Source organism: Crocodylus porosus, unplaced genomic scaffold, assembly GCF_001723895.1.
Source record: "Crocodylus porosus isolate Cpor-Errol unplaced genomic scaffold, CroPor_comp1, whole genome shotgun sequence".
In the NCBI taxonomy this organism is placed as follows: domain Eukaryota; kingdom Metazoa; phylum Chordata; order Crocodylia; family Crocodylidae; genus Crocodylus; species Crocodylus porosus.
In genome coordinates, this window is record NW_017728911.1 from 18,130,676 (window position 1) to 18,153,954 (window position 23,279).

Below are 23,279 nucleotides of genomic sequence, written 5' to 3' on the forward strand. Positions count from 1 at the left end.
GAACCTCCTGGTGCTCCACTTCCCCCCACTCACCCCAGCTGCTTCAGCAGACCTGGAAGCAGCCGACACCACCTGCCTGCATCATGGCATGGTGCAGCCCAGGGACTGGGGTGCATGGGGACAAGCAGAGCCCCAATCACATAAAAGCGAATTTACCTTGCATATAAGGAATTTGGGGTAGAAAAAGGGTGATCGCATAAGAGTGAATTTGCATATATGGAACCTGCATAAATTGAGGGAACCGTGTATTGGAAATGGTTTAGCCACAGTGTTCCAGGCTATTGCTTGAATGTTCAGAGGAGGTAATATGATTTACTCTCATTCCTTTAGCATCTCAGGATGTACTGCTCCCAGCCACTCTACCTGTTACCACCCTCCAAAACCCTTGGGATCCTCCCTACCCCCTTCCTGCTGAGAGCAACTGCTTTAGTAGCTTAACTGCTGCAGACAGAACATGGAGTCAAGGAAGCCTGCTTCTACCAGCTGCATGGTCTTGCTGCTGGAAGGCTTAATTTCAGTCAGACCAGAGAACCCTGGGGAAGCGTGCTTTCCTAGGGTCTCTGGTCTAGCTGAGCTGTGGCTCTGGGCTGAGAGCAGGGCCATCATTGTGCCAGTTTCAGCAAGACCAGAGAATCTGGGGGAAGCAGCTTTCCTGGGGCTCTTTGGTCTTGCTGAAACTGACGTGGTGGCTCCATGCTGAGAGCAGGGCTGCCACGGCTTGGCCAGACCAGAGAGCTCTGGGGAAGCTACTTTCCCTAGGCTGTGGTCTTGCTGAAGCTGGTGTGGTGGCTTCATGCTGAGAGAAGGGCTGCTGGAGCTTAACCTCTGCTCTCAGTGTAGAGCTGCTGCAGCTTTGTGAAACCAGAGACCAAGTGACCAGAGACAATAGAGACCAAAAGATAAGAGACCAAGCAGCTTCCTAGGGGCTCTCTGGTCTCACTGAGCCACAGTCTCTCTATGCTGAGTACGGGGTTCTTGCCTTATGCTCTGGAGGCCCCACTCTCAGTAGTAATTGCCACATCAGTTTCAGTGATACCAGAGAACCCCAGGGAAACTGCTTCAGAGCTACAAATCTCTCTGCCATTCTTCCGCCTGACTACTGTCTTTGTGTCCCTGCTTGCCAGGCCCTCTAATGGCAAATCAGTCATGCAGGTCTGAAACATGGAGCCTTCAACTGTGTGACTGCTTTAAAATCACCCTAACTTTATGATATCACAACATTCCACTATTTCTGGGATTATATAGGTAACCTGTGGCAAAGCCATATGTGGGGAATGGCTGGTAACACTGGATTTCTTGACTTCACTGATTGCAAGATTTGGAAGCACAGGGTGAAAGAAAATGGTGTCAGGATGAGATTTGGCTTCCTGGTTGCAGTGGGAATTCCAGCACTGGCAGTTTTTTTGCATTGGGGTATATTGCATTTGAATATTTTGGGGCTCTGTATTTTGAGGATGTGCTTTAAGTTGCATTAAAGGATGCTAGTAAGGAATCTTCAGCTGGGTAGTTGTAATAGTCCTTCATTGATTAGCTTTCTTTCCCTTGCTCATTCTTCTGTCTCTGAATATGGAATATACTTATAACGTTTGTTGCACTTTATTGTATTAATCCTATGGTTCAAATTTTCCTAGAGGGACTAGGAAGACATTTTCTTTGGCTTCTGGCTTTTAATCTTGTGATTTGCTTTACACTTGAAGCAATGGCTAGGGATGGGAGACTGACTGTACTGTGTGGGTGATCCTAATACTTAACACCCTCTCAAGGGCAGGCTGGTTGGTCTTGCTCTCTTACAGAGGGTTTAACTGATTGCCAGATTTGGGTCAGAAAGAAAATTTCCCCAAGGTCAGATTGACCATTCAGTTTTTCTGCTTCTCTTTATATCAAGAGGCATGGTTCAGTTCCTAGATCACCTGAGCAGATTTTACTCCACAAATTTCCTGCATTTGCACATTTTTCTTTTCTTTTTTGTACTAAAGATCCTAACTTGGGAATGGGATTTTTTTTGCCTGTGGTATACAGGAGGGCTAGGGTAGATGTCTTGAATCTTTTTGGACAGATGATTATTACAAGCTTCTTTGCTACTGTAGAAGAGTGGACACAGATTCAGAAAGCCCCTATCAGTGTGGGACTATCAGCTATCCCTTGGACTGCAATAGCTACAAAATTGACCATTTTGTTTTCAATCTCTTTTTCATTGCTTGGGATAGTCCTGAGTATCAGCACAGGTAACAATCATCCTCCTGCAGACTCAGGAAGGCAGCATTAAATCCTATTATATTAATTTCACATTGGAAGGTTATATTCATGTCCATAAAGACTAGAAGCATTTTTTTTTTTAAAGGAAGACTTGAATTCATCAACAATTGATACCTTTTGTCAGGAAATCTCCCACTGAGAACTGATGCTATTTATATGTAATGTGTATATACTTTTTTGCATGAATACACACTTTACATCTATATTCTCATTTAAAAAATAGTTGAAAAGAATAAGGAAATATTGTAGTGACCAAGTGTTCATGTATTATATTCAAATGGTATTTAAGTGTATTCCTGTTATTCCTTGAGACTTTTAAGCATGTAATTTAAAAAACAGAAGGCTAAGAACATAAGAATTGCCATTTACTGGGTCAAACCATAGGTCCCTCTTGCTCAGTATCCTGTGTCACACAGCGGCAGAGAGTAGATGCTGAAAAGGACAGTGAACTGGGTATGATCAGGGTATTTTCTTCCCCCCCACTGTTTCCTCTCACACTTGCAGTCTCCAGCATTTCAGGTCTTGGAAGTCCAAATTCAGGAGCTATATCCCTAACTTCCAAGCAAAGAGGTAAACACACAACACATTTATACTAGTGTAATCTGCCTTTATACTGATGTAAATAAGAAGTGAACACACAGTGTACGCTCTGCTCCGGGGCAGGGTTACCTCTCAAAGTCAGTTGTTAAACTGGTATACAGGCTGCCTCCATAGCTCTAGTCAATCTCATCTTTTGATGCAAGCTATTACTAGCTACCCACACATCTAGTGGTGAGGTGGGGTATAGTGCCTTCTGCAGACAGTAGTCATCTCATGAGATTGATTTGACTCTCTGTCCAAAGCAAGGTAAGTTACACAAATATTAGCATATCTTTTCTGCATTCTACCTTGTTACCCTCAAACTGAAACACTGTGGCAAGGTATAATTTGTCTTGCCAAGCAGGATAAGCAATTAACATTCAAAAGTAGTATCCACAGAGCAGGTAAATGCTTCCTAATGACTAACAAGAAGTGCAGCTACCCAAGCTTAAATGCAGCAATTACACAAAATCACAGGTATTTTTTGAACACATAGCTTTTATGCTATGTGGGCAGGTAAACAAATTAAAAATCACACATATGTAAATTTTAAATGGGTGAGGGACCATTTATCAATATACACACAAAACAACAATGGCAACATAGGACATGCTTTTTTCTATTGACAATACATTTAATCCAGGAGTGGATTCCATGAATGGACTTCTGGCTCTCCCCCGTGAACATCTGTCTCCTACCTCTTGAATAAGTTTCTTAGGAAAGCCAGTATTACTTAAAACAAGATTATGGTTACGTCTGCTTTACACACACATGCACAAACCCCTTTTTTGATATGGCTACAGTATCTCACAAGGCTAAAATATGTTAATTGTTGTGGGGAAGTGGTAATTAGTTATGTAATCAATACAAGCCATGGGCTTCAAAATATTTACTAATTAAATAAGAAAACAGTATGTGTTTTCAAGATAATTTGTCATTGGAGGTGGAATGAATGCATACTGTACAGTGTTCTGATGAATATAATTTAGATTTGAACCGTAAAAAAAAATATAAATGTGATCTGTAACTCAGTTAGCATGTTACTCTTGGCTCCCTGCCAGTATGCGATTAACAGTTTTTAAGGACACTACAAAATATGAATAGTAGTATCATTCAAAGATATTCAATAGCAATATAACAATACATAACGATCAGCCTGTAACAAATGTTACTTAATAAATAAAGGATTAACTCCCCTCCCAACAATAATAAGCACCAAACATGGATGTTAATAGCAGTACCCCTCACTTCCTGCTTTGAGATCATTGTTTCACTGCCCTCTCACTGGGGTTGACTCATGGTTTACTTGGATCCTCCATTCTAGGACTGTGTATAGCTTTGCACAGCAACCCCATTTGGGACTTATTTCAGGCTAACCTCACCACATGTATTGGGTGTGGTATCACTAAGACCCCTCCCCCCCATTTTGAAAATACAGCGCTTTAGTATCATGTTCCCCATCTGTCATTCAGTAAATGTACTCTCTCCCAAGTTGGAGCTAGATTCTAGTTTCTATCCTTGACTGGGACTGCCTGTATTTTGCAATGGCGATGAATCATGCAACCGGAGCCTGTGAGCACCATGTCCTGGAAGGAGTGTTCTGGCATCCTCTGAAAGCACTTCCAGCATTCACTGGCTCAGCTTTCCTGCCCTGGGCCTGTGTGGACTAAGCCATGACATTGCCTGATCTCTCAGCCTCCTGGGACATTGGGACATCCTGATACTCTGCAGCCATTGTACTCCCTGCTGCAGCTGTTGCTGGCTGCTGTTACTCTCTCATATCTTTGTTTACCTGCACAAAGGTCCACAATCTCGTTCTTAATTTTTCATTACACAATAAAGCCCTGACAAGGAGCATTAAAATAAAAAGTGCTATATTACAGAGTAAGTTATCCTGCCTTTTACCCTTCCATCTTGCATTGGTATATTCTGCTGCCAGAATGCCCAAGCAGGATATCTAATAGGGGAGGGCTTGCTAACTGGAACTGTCCAATAGAGACCAAGTTTTTTTTTGCGAGACACTTCTGTGAAGGATAATTTCAGAACTTCTGCCAGATGTATGATTAAGCAAGTTGATTATTGCAAATGTTCTAAATGTGCCTGAAGCACAGCTTGGACACTTACTGTTTGGTCTGTCAATGGTGGAAGCACAATTTGTTTTTCTATTTTGTTCAAGACTAATTTCCAGAGCTCTTTCAAGACCCGTTTCAGAACCGTCTTCTCACAGATTTTCGCAGAGAGACTTAACCTGGAATAAAATGAAATACAAACTAGCATCCAAATCTAGCATTAAGACCTCAAATGCTCTGCATTAACAGAAACTCAGAATAATGGACACATTGTATTAGAATTCTCTGATGCACCCCACCCATAAAGACCTTTTCAGATTTAATATAATTTCATAGCAATATTCATGTTGATTTTTTAAAATATTTAGAATTTCCTTTTCTGAATCAGAAGTAAGCATTTCATGTACAAGTTAATACTTCATTTTACTGGTTCTGCTTAATGTATCTGATACAACATGAACATGTATTTGCTTAAAATACAAAGTATGCTGCAGTTATGTTCAGAGGTTAGTACAGTTAAAACCCCTAATATTTCAAGTGTTGGTATGAGAAAGACAAAATGTATGTATTGTCCTGTGTTTCTACTAAAGTGTCTTGTGAGAGAGAAATTTTGGGCTACTTCCTTGAAACACTTTCTCCCATCTATACATACATTGCTTCGAAATTCAATCAGACTACCTGGTAGTAGGTACAAGGCAGCAATAAATATTTGAGGCCTACCTCCCTGCATTGGTGATATGATATCTAAGAAATCATCCATAAAACATGCTGTATATGTAACCCCACCCTACTCATTGCAGTGGCCAGAATTTTAAAAAATCACGGTATGTATATAAATGTACAGAGAGTCATAGTATTCTATAGCTAACTATATGATACTGAGGATATACAAATCACATCACAGGTATATAGATATATCAATTAATATTTCTACCATGTTAGTAATAAGGCACATGCAAAGTAATAGTGACAGAAAAATAATTTGAAAGAAATCACATCTTTGCAAGAAAAGTGATACTTCTTAGAAGTGTTTTATATTGGTTCCTTATTTGTGTATGTATTTGGACTGAGAAATGTTTCAAAATGGCAGTCTATTTATGTGAGTAACACTTAAAACCTCTTACTATTAAATTATTCTATTTATTTATATCTCAAGAGAAGCATGTTAAGTACTATATCTTCAGTAAAGTAGAAATTTTGAATAGGCTTTAAGAAAAAATATATTGGGACATCTCCTTTATCATCCTGGCACAGATCATGTGTACTTTTGCCTTGAACCTTCTTTCAGACTTTTAAAACAATGTATTCCTTATTACAAAGAAATTAAGATGAAGAAAATCTATACTGTTTAGGAGTAATATGTTAACCCTGTAGCAGTTTTGCACAGAGGACTAGATTAATGATTAGGAACAAATGATTGACATGTAGATACAGCTGCTGAAAAAATTGCTGCTAGGGTTAGGAATCTTGGCTCTGCAGCTGTTAGTGCTGCAAACACAATCAGCCCTGAAAGAGTAAATTAAGGAAAAAGAATGAGCTTTTTCCATGCTGCCAGTTACTGAGCTGCAGTACCAACTGACATAAGCAGGATGGCCCTCAACCTTCCAGTTTTCATTACCCAGCTTCCTTATTCATATATCATGTATTTTACTGAATAGGGAACCTACACAAAATAAATAAAACTATTCTATTTCTATTTCCATCCCCTCCTAAGTCTATTCCTACCCTACATTTGAGAGTGGAGGCTTCAGCACTGATTACTATATGCAGGCTATAATTCAGGTACCTGTAACAATAAAGAACTGGTGACATTGACTTTGGTGCAGGCTAGAAACCCGAGTCAGGGTCAAAGCTGGTTTGCACAGCCTGAACTGACAGCTATTCTGCCATGGCTTCACTAGGGAAGCTAGCTAACTAGCCGCACTTGCAGCTTATGTACAGTTTCAGTTCCACATTACTATGGTGCACTATGGCTATGTAGCTGCTCAGGAGGTGATAAGAATTCAGGCATGCCTGTAATGACATATAAGTAAATCAGTCCCCAAACCCTGGTCTTTGAAAAGCCATGACTGATGGGAATTAGGAGGAGAAGGAAAATCATCTTTTAGCCCAGTAGCTGGGCCACTTGCCCAATAATCAAGAAACCCAGGCCATAGGCCCCATTGTTCCCTCAGGGGGTAGGGTTTGAACCTGCATCTCTCATTTTCCAGCAATGTGCTCTAATCAGCATCTGGAGTAATGGGCTTCTAGTCTTGAATGAGGTAGAAGCCAGCTTGTTGTTTTTTTTTCTCCAGTCTGCCTATGGAAGCTGGTCCCTGGACAGCCAGGAGAAGAAACAAGCCAAAGGGAATATAGCTTATGGTGTTCTAAAAAAATAAATAAATGGGGGTCTTGGTCCTAGCAAGGCACCTGCTCCTAAGGAAAGAGAAATTTTCTCATTTTATCCAGTGAAGGTAAAATAGAATTTAACCTTAAACAACTAGGAAGAAATAACCACATAAAAATCAGTTGGATCTTATTACTTAGTTTACATGCCCTTCAATAATCCACACCCTCCAATCAAGGATCATGTTCAAGTACATGATATTTTCAAAACATAAGCTGGCCAAAGCAGCAAGCCAACACAGAAAATTCACCAACATGCCAAACAGAAATGTATATTAAAAACAGTCTAGTTTTCAGAGGTGCTGAGAAACTTCAGCTACAATCAACTTCAGTAAGAATGGAAATGGAGCCTGTACTTTTCATTTTTAGACATGTAGCATCAGTATAAAGTAAGGTCCCAGAGAAAGAAAAGACAATTATGAAATGATCTTTTCCTTTAAGACAGACTTTGACACTTACAATAACAATATCAGATAATCCTTCCATCCCTTGACCAATAGTTCACAATTATTAGTAAGCCTAAAGCCAGAGCTTTCCCACAGTCATTAGAAATGGCTGTCTCAGTAAGGCAAAACTAAGCATCAAAACAAGCTACTTTCAGGACTCAAAAAACTTGGTTAACTTTTGCAAATCTATTTTTTATGCCAACACCCTGCAGCTTGTGTTAAAGCAGTGGTTAAACACAGACATATTGTGAAAAGAGTTGTCTTGAGTATTTCCAACCTGCTAAAAGTGCAGCAGTACTGTTGCTTCTATCACAAAATCTGTTCCTAAGAGGTTTACAGCCCAATTTATTTTTAAAATGCAACATATTGCATTTTAATAAGTGACTCACAGCTGCTATGACAAACAGCATCAGGTTTAGCCATGCACTGGTGAAATAATGACTTGGACAACATCACATATGTTTCATTGAAAAAGGGGCAAATCTTTTCAGTGGATGCAGAGGATGACGCACATTAAAATACAATGTTAAACAGAGAGGCCACATTTGAATGAGTGATGGACAAATGTAAGCACTGATTTACTTCCTCACATTGCCTGCCTACATCAGCTTCTGCAAGTAAGTGTTACACAGATGCTAGTGACAATATAAGCTGAAGAAAGGGGGTTGCACGTGCACAACAAGAATATTTGTTGCCCTCACGGCCCTCTCTTTCTTACTGCTGCTGATGGGTGTATAAAATGGAAGAATGCAGCTTGACTTTCAGAGCCCATGGTGAGTTCGAAGATGCATTTTTTTCCCCATGGAACATTCACAGTGCTAGGTGAATAATCATTTGTAGGACAGAACTGCATATTATGTGGTGATGCAAGAATTAGGCAAACTATATGCATTGACTGTGTATTAGCTGCTTTTTAATACCCACATACACACAAGAAAGAAACAGGAGAATATATTTCTAAAGGAAAAATTTGAAGTAAATGTTATAAATATATAAAGTATAAATTTTTAGTATTGTGACCATATAATACTAAAATATATACCGTAATCTTATTTTTAGCTAATAGTCATGTTTCAGTGTTAGATGTGTTCCAATACTACAAAGACCTGTACATGTCAAATTGTAATCCACTGAATATAGCAAATCAGATATTCAATTTTACTTACGTTTTATCCAGGAAATCCATAAGAGGTCGCAGCACAATCTCAGCATCCATGGCTGCACTGTTCTTATTGGCTGATATATTTCCATTTCCTCTCATTTGATTTAACTCAAAACTCATCTGTTTCACACAGTCCTCTATAATAAGTTGGAAGCTAAAAGGGGAAAAATAAATAGAAGAGAGAAGAGTTAGAGAGAGGTTGACCATTTACATCCTACCATGAAAGTTTCATCAATGAAATAAACCCATTAGTTATCATATATGAAAGGTACAGCATGTGTTAGAAATTGAAACTAACCCTGTCTGAATTGTATGAATTAACACACAGAATCATAGAAAGTTAGGGTTGAAAGGGACCTCAGCATGTCATGTAGCCCAAGCACCTGCTCAAAGCAGGACCATCCCCAATTAGCTCATCCCAGCCAAAGCTTTGTCTCACCGAATTTTGAAAACCTCCAAGGATGGAGCTTCCATCACCTCTCTGGGTAACCTGTCCCAATGTTTTACTACCCTTTCTCACTAAAGGGTTAAACTACCCTTTAGTGAGAAAGTTCTTCCTAAAATCTAGCCTAAACTTCCCTTGCTGCAACTTCAGACCATTGCTCCTTGTTCTGTCATCTGCCAGCACTGAGAACAGTCTATCTCCATCCTCTTTTGAACCCCCCTTCAAGTAGTTGAAGACTGCTATTAAATCCCCTCTCAGTCTTCCTTTCTGAAGACTAAATAAAGCCAGTTCCCTCAGTCTTTTCTTATAAGTCATGTGCCCCAGCCTGCCGCCCCCTCATTTTTGCTGCCCTTCTCTGGAATCGCCCCAATTTGTCCACATCATTTCTGTAGTGGGGCCCCCAAAACTGAATACAGTACTCCAGATGTGGCCTCACCAGTGCTGAATAGAGGGAAATAATCATTTCCCTTGACTAACTGGCAACACACCTACCAGTGCAGCGAGAGCCATCCCTGGGGGTGGTGCAAATTGGGTCAACTGCTCTGGGCCCCGTGCCTTGGGGGGCCCCATGGAGCAGGCGGAGCAGCTGCAGCAACATTGCCCCACCAGCTTCACATCCAGCTGCTTGCTCCCTCCCCCAACCAATGCTTCCAATGGCAACGGCAACTTCTTCAAGTCCAGGGCACATGGGATTGGGGTGGGGGTGAGGCCCCACATGGGCTGATTTGACCCGGGCCCCACACCCTGCTTGGGTCAGCTCTGAATGCAGCCCAGTATACTGTTAGCCTTCTTGGCAACAAGGGCACACTGGTAGTTCATATTCAGCTTTTTGTTTATTGTAAACCCCCAGCTCCTTTTCTGCAGAGCTGCTGCCTGGCCAGTAAGTCCCTGTACTTGTGCACAGAATTGTTCCGTCTTCCTAGTTTCATAGTTGGTAGGGTCCGAAGGGACCTGAGCAGATCATCAAGTCCGACCCCCTGCCATGGCAGGAAAAAGTGCTGTGGTCAGATGACCCTAGCAAGGTGTTCGTCTAGCCTCCTCTTAAAGACCCCCAAGGTAGGAGCCAGCACCACTTTGCCTGGAAGTTGATTCCAGATCCTAGCTGCCCTGACAGTGAAGTAGCGCCTTCTGATGTCTAGTCTGAATCTACTCTCTGCCAGCTTGTGACCGTTATTTCTAGTCACTCCTGGTAGTGCTCGGGGGAACAGGGACTTCCCCAGTGCCCACTGGTTCCCTCTGACTAGTTTGTAACAGGCCACTAGATCCCCCCTCAGCCTTCTCTTATGCAGGCTGAACAGGTTCAGGTCCTGTAGCCTCTCCTTGTAGGCCTGCCCGGCTGCTCCCTGATCATGTGAGTGGGCCTTCCTCTGGACCCTCTCCATGCTGTCGACATCCCTCTTGAAGTGTGGTGCCCAGAACTGGACGCAGTACTCCAACTGCGGCCTGACCAGTGTTGCATAGAGGGGGAGGATCACCTTCTTGGACCTTCTCAAGATACATCTCTGGATGCATGACAAGGTGTCATTGGCCTTCCTGACTGCATCCCCACACTGCCAGCCCATGTTTATCTTGGCATCAATGATGATTCCGAGATCCTTTTCTGCCTCTGCACTGATGAGAAGGGAGTTCCCCAGCCTGTAGGTATGCTGCTGGTTCTTCTTCCCCAGGTGCTTCACTTTGCACTTGTCAGTGTTGAATCCCATTCTATTCTCGTCCACCCACCCCTGTAACCTATCTAGGTCCGATTGCAGCCTATTCCTCCCTTCTAGCGTGCCCACATCCCCCCACATCTTAGTGTCATCAGCAAATTTGAATGGGGTGCTTTTTACCCCCTCATCCAAGTCACTGATGAAGATATTGAACAGTGTGGGCCCAAGGACCAAACCCTGCAGAACCCCACTGTCCACATCCCTCCACCACTCTCTGGGTGCAGCCCTCCAGCCAGTTGGCAACCCATTTGACTGTGTAGGTGTCGAAACCACAGTCCCCTAGTTTTTTAATGAGAATGGGGTGAGAGACAGTGTTGAAGGCCTTCCGAAAGTCCAGTAAGACTATGTCCACTGCTACCTCTGCATCTAAGGATTTGGTGACCTGGTCATAGAAGGCCGCCAGGTTGGTCTGACAGGACCTGCCTCTAATGAACTGGTGTTGGTTGCCCCTAAGCATAACCTCCCCCACTGGCCCCTCGTGGACATGTGCCAGGATAATTCTCTCAAAAAGCTAACCCAAGATCGAGGTAAGACCAACTGGCCTATAGTTTCCCGGGTCCTCCTTCCTCCCTTTTTTGAAGATGGGAGTGCAGGACTTTGCACTTGTCTTGTTGAACCTCATGAGAGTCATTTAGGCCCAATCCTCCAGTTTGTCTAAGTCGCTTTTAACTATTAACCCTACTCCCCCTAGCTTGCTGTCATCTGCAAACTTGCTCTTGCTGACAGTGCACTCTGCCGTCTTCCAGGTTGTTGATGAAGACATTGAACAAAACCGACCCCAGGACTGACCCCTGGGCCGTTCACTTGATACTGACTGCCAGCTAGACATCGAGCCGTTTATTACTACTCTCTGAGCCTGATGCTCCAGCCAGTTTTCTATGCAACTTACAGTTCATTCATCAAGCCCATACTTTCTTAGTTTGCCTGGAAGAATGTTGTGGGAGACCACATCAAAAGCCTTGCTAAAATCAAAGTATATCACATCCACAGGTCTCCCCACATCCACAGAACCAGTCAATTCATCACAGAAGGCAATTGGGTTGGTCAGGCATGACTTGCCCTTGGTGAATCCATGCTAACTGTTCCTAATCACCTTTTTCTCCCCCCAGTGCTTAGAAATGGATTCCTTGAGAATCTGCTCCAGGATTTTTCCATGGACTGAGGTGAGGTTGACAGGTTTGTAGTTCTCTGGATAATCCTTCTTCCCTTTCTTAAATATGGGCACTATGTTTGCCCTTTTTCAATCATCCAGGACCTTTCCTGATCAACATGAGTTTTAAAAGATGATGGGCAATGGTTCTGTGAACATCAGCCAACTCACACAGCACCCCTGGGTGCATCCCATCTGACCCCATGGACTTGTCCACATCCAGATTTTCTAAGTAGTCCCTAACTAGTTCTTTTATCACTCAGGGCTGCTCACCTCCTCCCCAAACTGTGCTGCTTGGTGAAGTAGTCTGGGGGCTGACCTGGCCTGTGAAGACTGAGGCAAAAAAGATATTGTGCACTTCAGCTTTTTCTGCATCCTTTCACCAGGTTGCCTTCCCCATTTGGTAAGGGACCCACACATTCCCTGATCCTCCTCTTGCTACTGACATATTTGTAAAAACCCTTCTTATCACCCTTTACATCCCTTGCTAACTGCAACTCCAATTGTACTTTGGCCTTCTTGACTTTATCCATGCATGCCCGAGCAGCACTTTTATAGTCTTCCCTAGTTATTTGTCCAAGTTTCCTCTTCTTATAAGCCTCCTTTTTGTGATTTAGTTTACTGAAGAGTTCTCTGCTAAGCCAAGTGGTCTTCTACCATACTTGCTAGTCTGCATAGTGGGATGGTTGTTCCTGCACTCTCAGTAAATCATCTTTAAAGTACAGCCAGTTCTCCTGGACTCCTCTCCCCCTCAGTCCGGCTTGCCAGGGGATCCTGCCCATGAGTTTCCTGAGTGAGTCAAAGTCTGCTTTTCGGAAGTCCAGGGTCCTTACTTTGCTGCTCTCCATCCTTCTGTGCCTCAGGATCCTGAACTTAATCATCTCATGGTCACTGCTGCCCAAGTTGCCATCCACTACACTACACTACATTCCCCACCAATTCTTTCCTTGTGTGAGCAGCAGGTCAATAAGAGCATGACCCCTAGTTGGCCACTCTAGCACTTGCACCAGGAAGTTGTCCCCAATACTCTCCAAAAAAATTCTGGATATCCTGTGCACTGCTATATTCCCCTCCCAGCAGATGTCAGAGTGATGGACATCCCCTATGAGAATCAGGGCCTGTGATGGGGGAACTTCCAGCAGCTGTTTGAAGAAAGCCTCATCCACCACTTCCTCCTGGTCTGGTGGTCAGTAGTGGACTCCCACTGTGACATCACGCTTGTTGCTCTCCCCTTTGATGCTAACCCAGAGACTCTTAACAGGCCTATTTCCAGATTCATACTGGAGCTCTGAGCAATCATATGGCTCTTTTACATAATGTGCAACTCCTTCTCGTCTCCCCTGCCTGTCCTTACTGAACACTTTGTACCCATCCTTGACAGTGCTCCAGTCATGTGAGCTATCCCACCAAGTTTATATTATTCTAATCACACCATAATCCCATGATTGTACAAGGACTTCCAATTCTTCCTGCTTGTTTCCCAGGCTGTGTTCATTTGTGTACAGGCAGCTGAGGTAACTAGCTGATTGCCCTGATTTCTCAGGAAGTATGAGAGTACCTCCCCTGTTTCCCCTTCCTGCTCGTACTTCCTCCAGGTCTCCTGCTTCCCCACTTACCTCAGGGCTTTGGTCTCAATCCCCTGGTGAACCTAATTTAAAGCTCTCTTTCCTAGGTTAGTGAGCCTGTCTGCAAAGATGCTCTTTCCTCTCTTCTTCAGGTGGATCCCATCTCTTCCCAGCAATCCATCTTCTTCGAAGAACAGCCCATGGTCGAGGAAGCCAAATCCCTGCTGGCAACACTAGCTGCACAGCCAGGTGGTCTGTGGCTCAGATGTCTGCAGGATGCACCTGCTCCTACCCAAGTCCTTTCTTTTGACTGAAAGAATTGATGAGAACACAACCTGAGCCACAGACCACTTCACTCTTGCACCCACAGCCCTGTAGTCACTCTTAATACACTCTGGGTCTCCCCAGTTTCTTTGGTGCCCACGTGGATGAGCAACATGAAGTATAGTAGTCAGAGGGCTGGATGATCCTCAGTAGTCCCTCCATGATATCTTGGATCTGGGCTCCGGGCAAACAGTAGACCTCCGGAGACAACAGGTAAGGTTGCTGGATGGCTCCCTCCATCCCCCACAAAAAGGAGTCTACAACCACCACCACCCTTCGCTTCTTCATGGTAGCGGTCATCTCGATTCTTCTCATCTTGGTGAGGCCTGGCCTGTCTTCTTCCACCAACGAAACATGCTCCTTTCTCTCTGCTGCTAGGGCTGCATATCTGTTCTCCAGATGAATGACTGCTGGTGGAGGTGAAGATCTCTGCTTGCTGCCAGAATTCACAAGCTTCCAGCTTGCACCCTCTTGGGTGTGCATGTTCTCTCTCTTCTCTGGTGCTGTGTCTGGCTTTTCTTCCTCCACAGTCCTGGACATCTCCTCCAGCATTGAATCAATGAATGCCTCAGGGCAGAGGATGCTTCTGAGTCTCACCACCTCCTCCTGTAGTTCTCTCGCCTGTTTCCTAAGAGACACCACCAGGAGGCACTGCTCACACTGCAGGCACTCCTCGACTTGGCCATCACTGGAAGGAACCTGCAAGCCACAGTCCCCACAGTACCAAACCTGGACCCAGGTGGAAGTGTCAATGGTGAGCAGTTCTGCCAGGACAGAAGCCTCACAGATGCAAGCTGGGGCAGTGGCATTGTCTCTGGTAATGCAATATCCTTCAGCTATTTCCCTGGGTCTCTTTATCTGCCTTCTCTCTCTTACTGCTCTTCTTCCAAGCACACCTTCCCTAGTGAACTAGGCTGGAACTGGCCTGTTTATTTTTCATTGGTTTATTTTTCATTTCCTGCTTCCTTATGCCAAGCTGAAAGACTTGCCCCTAAAAAAAAGCAGGGGAGAGCCCACAAACTGCCCTGCAAACTTCCTGCGAATTGTTTACCCTGTTCACAGCCCCTGTTTGCTGGCTTCCTGGTCACCTGGAGAATCTCCTTTTATACCCTGCTGGGTCTGGACTGGCTCAGCCCCCCTGTTAGGGCTTTTGTCAGGCCCGTCATATAGTTCATCTATAATTATTTACTCTTGCCTTTGTGTTTTTCTGTCTTGCTACATTTCTCCCTTTTGATATTGTCCATTTCATTGTAGCCATTCTAGTGAGCATTTTCTGATGGCAAATATATGTATTGAAAGTGAATCTGAGTCTTTAATTATAGCATAACATGGTGGTAAGGCAGACATCATTGCTAATCCAACATGGTCACTCAAACTTTTAGTTTTGATGGATGGGACTGCAGATTTAGGCTGTATCTTTGTATGGAATTTGAAAAAGATATTGAAGTTATTTTTTCTTTTTGGTAAATTTTGGACTACTTTAATTCAATCAATACATTTAAAGAATACAAAACTAGATATTCAGATACCACATTTGAGAAGTAGAACAAAGCTAAATATTTGTTGTATCCACAGTACGGCAAGACAGATGCAGTAAATATGATAACCAGTCATAAAAGTTATCATTGATAAATAGAATAGGTAAGTTTGAAAAAAAAAAAAAAGGAAGAATATTGGGGGGGAAAAAGAGAAGCCAAAAAATTAATAGAAAACGATGAAAACCCCAGCTATTTCAGCTCACCCATCATGAAAAATCCAATACAAAAGACACAATGAACACATTTTATTGGTAAGCAGGAAAAGGTCTATAAAATGTAATCACACACCAATTCTGGAATAGCTTCCCCATTAGATACCAGATTTCCATAGTACAAATATGAATAAAGGGATGTCTGTAAATAAATAAATAGCACTGTTGCATCTCAAATTAATCGAATGAATTTGATTGCCAGAGATGTTCTTTTTTTCATATATCCTACTAGTGGTTGCTGCTTGTAGCTAGACAGTCTCATTCTTGGCAAATTGCTGCCCATGCTTCTTATTAGCTCAGTGCAAACTATTGCTTAGCACAGGCCTCTAAAGGAACAGGTATGACTCAAAGTACTGGAAGGCTTCCTAGGGTTTTCTTCAGAGTGAAGCAACAAAACTACTGAGGTGATCCTTTGCTAGTTTTTGGCTATCAGACATAACAAGCATAACATATCAACATTTGTATGAACGTATTTAAGGGAGAGAATAATGCATAAAGCATGAATGAGGGCCTTTGAGCAACTTGATTAACAGCATTATTTATGTCAGCACAGTCCCGGGGAGAAGGGTTATCAGGTTGCTAGTGCTTTGTCTCCTGGCTTGTCTACAGAAGAATTCAAAATACCACTGGCCCCAAGGATCACAAATTCTTGTTTTAACAATGTGGCTATAGATATTTTCTTTAAACTGAAAACGTTATTTCACACAGAAGATGACATCAATTTTAGAAAAATTCAATCCTGAGGCTTCATCTATTTGACAGTGACCTTTTAAAACATGGAGAGAATAGGCCAAAGGGAACCAGCATGGGTATTATCCACTACTTAATTCTTACCTGACATTTTCCTTTCTTGCTAAGTTACCCCATTTTCAATATTATTTGCCTCATCTCAGATTATTAATGAACTCAGGCAGTCATGATTCTTTCAGTAAGTAATCCTCAATTGTGGTTTATTTAAACTTAGTACAACATTCTTTTCATGCAGGTAGGGAAAGCACACACACAAAAGGAAAACAATTCACACAGATTGTTCATCTTTAGCATTAGCTGCTATTGAAAACTTAAACATGTCACTCACCTCACTACAGCAAGCGAGCACTTGTCACAGCCATTCTCTTTTGTAAGCACCTGAATACCCTCTCTTTTTTATATTCCTTTCCAAGCAGAGGCAAAAGCACCTTTATACTTTTTCAAAACATAGCAGACAGATAGTTGGCATGCTACCACCCTCATTCAGGTCAGCAGCATGCACACTGATTAATGAATAGATTTGAGAGTAAAGCTCACTAGCTGATTCCTACAGAATAAATGAGCCAAGCAAGCTATGCTTAGTGACCATCTGAAGCAGGCTTAACCAGCCGCCTCCCTGGCTGGGGCAGGCTACTTCTGAAAGCTGTTGCCCCAGGGAATCAAACCACCTGCACATACACACAGTAAAAAGAAGCTGACTGTGGTATCTGGCAAGAGGAAATGAGATTTTTTTATTTCTTGAAACTGGCAGGCATGTCTCTTTAATACTTTCATGTCATCACACAGTTTTAGTTTCCTTTGGAGGTGAGGATACTACTATACATTTCCAGTTGCTCAAACATACACACACAGAGGTATGTAGGCCATTCTAGGTCAACAGCAGCAAGCTGTAAAGACATACAACTGTCACCAGTCTAAATCAATTGGTTACATTTACATCAGGCACAGTTCTTTGTGGTTTGAGGCATAATGGACTAACCATAACAGAAAGTCACCATTCACACAGATATTTTAAATAGGTTTATTACCTTGCAGCATAGGTAATGCTGAGTTCATCCAGGACACTACTGAGTTTCACCTGAAGTTCTTTTAGGACAATGCTAGCTTCCGGATCCAACTGCAAAGATATTACAAGTGATGTTATTTTTTCTAATCTGTTACAATTCATGACTAGGATTAGTCATAACATACACATGTTAAATTACACTACTGGAAAACAAACACAGAAACACCTGCCAGAATACAGAATTTGAATAATTAGCTTCCATTTAAAATTACTGTAGCATTGTATTAATGTAAAGGAAACTGTTCAAATTGAAATAGCAAAGAATTACCAAACCATGAGACAAAAAGAAATATTAGCAGCACTGCTGTACAATGGTACAGAAGGCACCAATATTCCACAAGATGATATGAATTTCAGAAATTACCTGATATATATGCTAGATATGCCAAGATGGTGTATAAAAAGTCTATGCTCATTTTTAATATGCACTTGATACGTTTTTATTTTTGTACATATTCCTCTTTTGTAAATGGCATTTTTTTTAAAATGTACTTGAAAGGTGTTTCTACAATGTTTCCATTAATGCAGTTTAGAGTAGAGCATCTGGCAATGAGGAAGATGGCTTAAGGACTAGTCATGCTTTTTCTACTTATAGGCTATGAGGGGAGGGAATCCATTAATTTTCATTCTTTCTTTGCACTCCTTAAAGCTATTAAGAGGCATACAGGCTATAATAGCTTTAAGTCTAGTGTAGTGCAATAAAATTCTGTGGTGGCTAGTTCTATGAGGAATGGGGAGAGTGCTGGCAGTTGACACCAATATTTCTTTCTCATCTCAGGAGGAAGTGGAGTGTGGGAGATACAATTAATTGTACATTAAGATCTCTTCTCACACATAGGGGTAGGGATCCATGCACAGACATTTACCTATAAAGGCACACATACTCTTTCAGGTTTGATTGGTATCCAGTATCTGTTATGCATTCTTTTTCAAATCTTGTTTTGGAAATCATCATATAAATGCTTTTGAGGTAGAAAAGTTAGATTTTTTTTGTCTTCTTGAATCTTGGGAGTTTAGCAAAAATGTTTGCGATCATCATAGGACACACAGGACTATAAGAATTCCAGGATCAATCATTTTTAATATGAATTAATAACTGACATACCCTTTTTGAGTTTTCCGTTTTAAAATGTTCATAAATAGTTTTCAGTGGTAGTCCCTGATTTTTGGGTTCAATCCTGAAGTAATTTTATTGTAACTTACTGAATGATTTCAAAAGAATTTTGCATTTGGAAAAATATGTTATCAGGTTGATATCTGTATTTTTTAAATGTGTGCTTGTCACTTGTTGAGTGCTTGTCACTCTGTCTTCATGATACCCTGGTGAAATAGGTAAAAACTGTCATCCCCATTTGGGAGATGAAGAAACTATGGCATAGAACAGTTAGGGGAGTTGCCCCAAGCCACACAGGAAATCAGGGCATAGAAAATAATGTAGATTGAGGGATTCCTGTTCCTGTGCCTTTACCAAAAGACCATCCTTACTGTCCTTATAGGGAACTAATATGTCAACAACAGCCCACCACAACAGTGTATCACTTCTCCCTGCAAATCAGATTTTTAAATTAAAAATTTGACAAAAGTCTGACATTGGCAAGAAATTGGATTGCCCTAAAGGCCTCAGTCCAGCATAGCAGATACTTAACTTTAATGTGTTCTTAACATGAATAGTTCCATGAAATAGGTCTCCTCTAGGCTTTAAACAATTTTGTATTTAAGATTAAGAAATAGGTATGTGTTTGTTAATGTTATTAATACAACCCAGGGACACTAAGGAAGTTATGATCCCAAGCGAAAGCCCGGTAAACACTTCTGAAGCTACAAGAAGTCCAAGGGTAACATTTTCCCCATGTTTGACTTGATGGCAACTTAGAAAACCATATGGAAGTAGAATGTCAACCTATGTGACCAAACAGAGTATCACCAAACTACATACTTGTCCCTGCTTCTACAACAGACTGAACAAAACCCTGGAACAGGAAGCTTACACTGAAATCCTTGTGCCTTTGACTCATCTCTAACTTTTTAAATTTGAGAAAACTTGTGTTAATGCTGGTGCTAGTACTGCTGGTCCAGGTTGTTCCACTGCATAGTGCAGAAAGGCTTTTTATTTCTCTTCCTCCTGTTCCTGTTTCACTGCAGGAAAGTTTCTTGCTTTACGTTCCATGAAAACGTTCCAGATTATCATCTTCTCTACTTGGCAAGACTAAGATAAGCAAATTACTCTTAATGAAGGATTCAAACTGGAAAGTGATGGCTCAAAAATACAAGGAAGTTCCTGTGTCTAGTAATTTATATTTAACAATGATTCTGTTTACAGGGTGGTCACATCCAACTTCTTTCCATTCTTGCAAATATTTGAATGATCACGTTGTACCAAAATAAAGCAAATGTTAAACTTGTGAATATTAACAAATATCAAATATTAAGTTGTACTAATGAGCATTGGCTAGAATACAACAGCCAGGAAAAGTGTACAAAAGCCTTGCCAGAGCCCTAAAGCACAAGTTGGAAGTCGTCTCAGCTAGATGCATTGAAGCTAATGACATTACTTTGTATTAAAGGTATTTATAACTGATCAATTTAGTTTATTTTCTAAATGTATCTCGAATGGGCCCTTCTCGGCCAAAGTGGGTTTGTATGCATGAATGCTACTATCTGTCTGTCCACAGGTGTTAGGGGGCATACAAGTTTTAAAAATGTTTATAAAGTGTTTTTGCTTACAAAGTACAAAAACAAGTTTGCTTGTGTACAGTGAATAGAAAACTGGGCTTTGTATGTATGCAGAGTTCATGATTATCTATAGATGTCAATTTATTATCTATAGATGTCAGAATGCAAAGAGAAATGCTAATTAATTTTTATAGGCTGTATATCTAGAGGTAGTATAATGCGCTAAGGATTATAGGATAACATTGCCATTGTCATCATTTCAGTCTAATGTGATGACATCCAACCTTATGACCCGATAGGCTGCATGAATGGTGTGAGCTCAGTCCATGGGACACATCGCACATGGAGTCAGTCTGTGAGTATAGTCTAGCACGCTGGCCCAATCTGAGCACCTGGATTCAGCTCTGCACCAGCCGGACTCTGCATACTTGGATCCAGTCATTCCCCATGGGGCTGAAAATCTGGCAATGGGGGAATGGCAATATTGCCACATCATTTCCAGACCTTTGGAGAGCTCTTTGGGCCAGATGATGCAGCTTTGTGGGCTGGATCTGGTCTGTGGGCCAGGGCCTGGTCTAATATGCTTCTGAGCCAAAATGGGTTTGGCATGATTCAGAGGCTTGCATTTTACTCACTTTTTGCTAGCCAAGTCCTCAGCATAAATCTGAGTAATTCTCAAATAGTAGTCAGTGATTTGTTGGATGCAGAAGTATCCAATGTTCACCCCTACTGTGCCATTTGTTGGGATCACAGGTAGGGGTGGCGGTGTATGAGACTCCGGTGAATCTACCATGGTGGATCAAAGGATCCTCCTGTATAGGTGACTTCTTCAATACCTAGCTGTTTCTAGGGCAGCCATGTGCTGGGTTGTAGCATGAAGGAGCCAGAGTGTATCTGAGCATCAGGACCTTTGCTTTATGCATAAGTCAGTCCATAGGATTGTTGACATGCAAACTGTGAATTATTAGCTCTGATGCATTACTCATAAAATGAAATAACTGAAGAAATAACAGTCAGGGGAAATGGGAAGCAATTACAATACATTACTGCTTCTTCCTTACCTGTTCTAAGACACTCAAGTCCAATATAACTACATTTTGAGAAGGTGGTATAATGCTGACAATATAAAATCAAACAAATTTTTGTACTTATGAAAGGTCTATTATTTTGACAGCATGTTCAACAAATTGTACTGATACACTGTATATCAACAGTGCTAGTTCTTAGAAACTAGCAAAGCAAAGCTTTTAAGTAAGGAATGTGCTATACTGAAGTGAGAATGCACTGGATGAATCAAGCTAAAAGGCAATAAGACTTGTGCTGATTTGGCATTACAGCATAACACAGTATAGTAATAATACCTAGCTCTTATATAGTGCTGTCCATCAGTAGATGTCAAAACTCTTTACAAAATAGATACATATTTTCAGACTCATTTTATAGAGGAGGAATCTGAAGCAGAACAACGTACAGTGCCTAATTCCAGCAACAGGAATCGGAACCTAGGTGTCCAGAACTCTGGTTAAGTGGGCTATCAATTAGGGTTCATTGCCTCCCAAGAAAGTAATAACAAATAGGACAACTTTTTCTGTCATGAAGGTTGTTGTTAGGGATAACAGCTGCAATGTCAGGCAAGAGTGCTGAGCATTGGGCGGGGTAAAGAGACTACAGGCACAGAAGTTTAGAAGATACAAAAAACACTTTCTTTTTACTAATGTTACTTGTACTAACAGTTTAAGAAGACTGACTCTTACACTTTTAAAGTGGTACAGACCTCAGTCACCTATTATCATTAAAACATGTATTTCAGGGACCAAACACATCACTGATGTAACTGTCTAGCCCAGATATCCACATCCATTGGGACAACGATCAGAGTGTAAGATAACGATCAGAAACAACTTCTGAAGAATTTGGGAAATAGTTTTCAGAGATACCCAGAATGCAGCCACTCAGTTTCCAATCTGTTTAAGTGAAGATGGGGTTATAAAACTGAAACATTGTGGATGAAGCAGCTCTTTACTTAGATCATCCTCATTCACTCCTGGGTACCAGAACACCTTGTGTACAGATACGTAGATGCCCAAAATTAGGAACTGCCTTCTCCAACCCCCCAGACCTTTATCATATTGGATCCATTGCGTACAGTTGGAAGAGATGGAAAGGACTATGTTTGAAATACCACAGGAGGCACACTGAGAATGAAAAAATGTTCCCCACACTGCATATTTGCAGTGCGGGCTGAAAACTTGGTACCTGGATGTCCAGGTACCAAATAAAAACACTGGGGAGCAAAGTGGAGCAGGGCATGGTTCCTCATTGTGCCCTGAGGCGTGCCAGGGCTCGGACCTCCAGCAATACTCTGGCATCCAATCAGAGCATCTCTATGGTGCCTCCTGTTGCCCTAGCACTCTACATTTGTGTGCAGGCAAACAGGAGCGGTGCAAGGTTGACCCGGGAGCTGTTCCCAGTTAGTAGGGACTGGGACCCGCACAGGGTCCCACCCCCCCTTGCAGGGCCCAAAACTCGCCTGCTGCCAGCTCCCCTGCTGCACGGCACAGCCCAATTGGCTCACAGCCAGCACCGCTTGTGCTGCTCGTCACAGGACCAGCCCAGCTCACCGCAGTGTCACGAGGCCCTACAACCTCAGGAAGCACCAGATCCATGGAGGCAGGACCCAGCTCAGCGGTATGTGGAACTGTCACCTGGGCTGCAGCGCCGCTCAGTCTGAGCGGCCCAAGTTGCTCAACAGCATGTGGCACTGTGTGGCACCCTGCCAAGCCAGGTTACACCTGTGCAATGTGGCAGCAGCAGTGTGGGTGCCAGGCAACTGGGGCTGAGCTCCACTGGCCCGTGCTGCATTGCCTGAGGGGCTGGGGCTGAGAGGGGGACATGTGGGCCCTGCGGGAGGGAGGTAGCCCCTGCAGTGGGGCATGTGGGCCCTGTTGGG

At 42.3% G+C, this 23,279-nt stretch overlaps 1 protein-coding gene across 1 annotated transcript in view; it reads right to left on the reverse strand.

Annotated features, from left to right (window-relative positions):
- UNC13C (unc-13 homolog C) overlaps positions 1–23,279 on the reverse strand; it is a 517,638-nt gene that overhangs the window by 67,057 nt on the left and 427,302 nt on the right. Inside the window, exons 24-26 of the mRNA XM_019533546.1 lie at positions 17,619–17,707; positions 8,902–9,051; positions 4,960–5,083 (exon numbers count right to left, since the gene is read on the reverse strand). Coding sequence (XP_019389091.1) covers positions 4,960–5,083; positions 8,902–9,051; positions 17,619–17,707 — 363 coding nt within the window. The remainder of the gene's footprint in view (positions 1–4,959; positions 5,084–8,901; positions 9,052–17,618; positions 17,708–23,279) is intronic.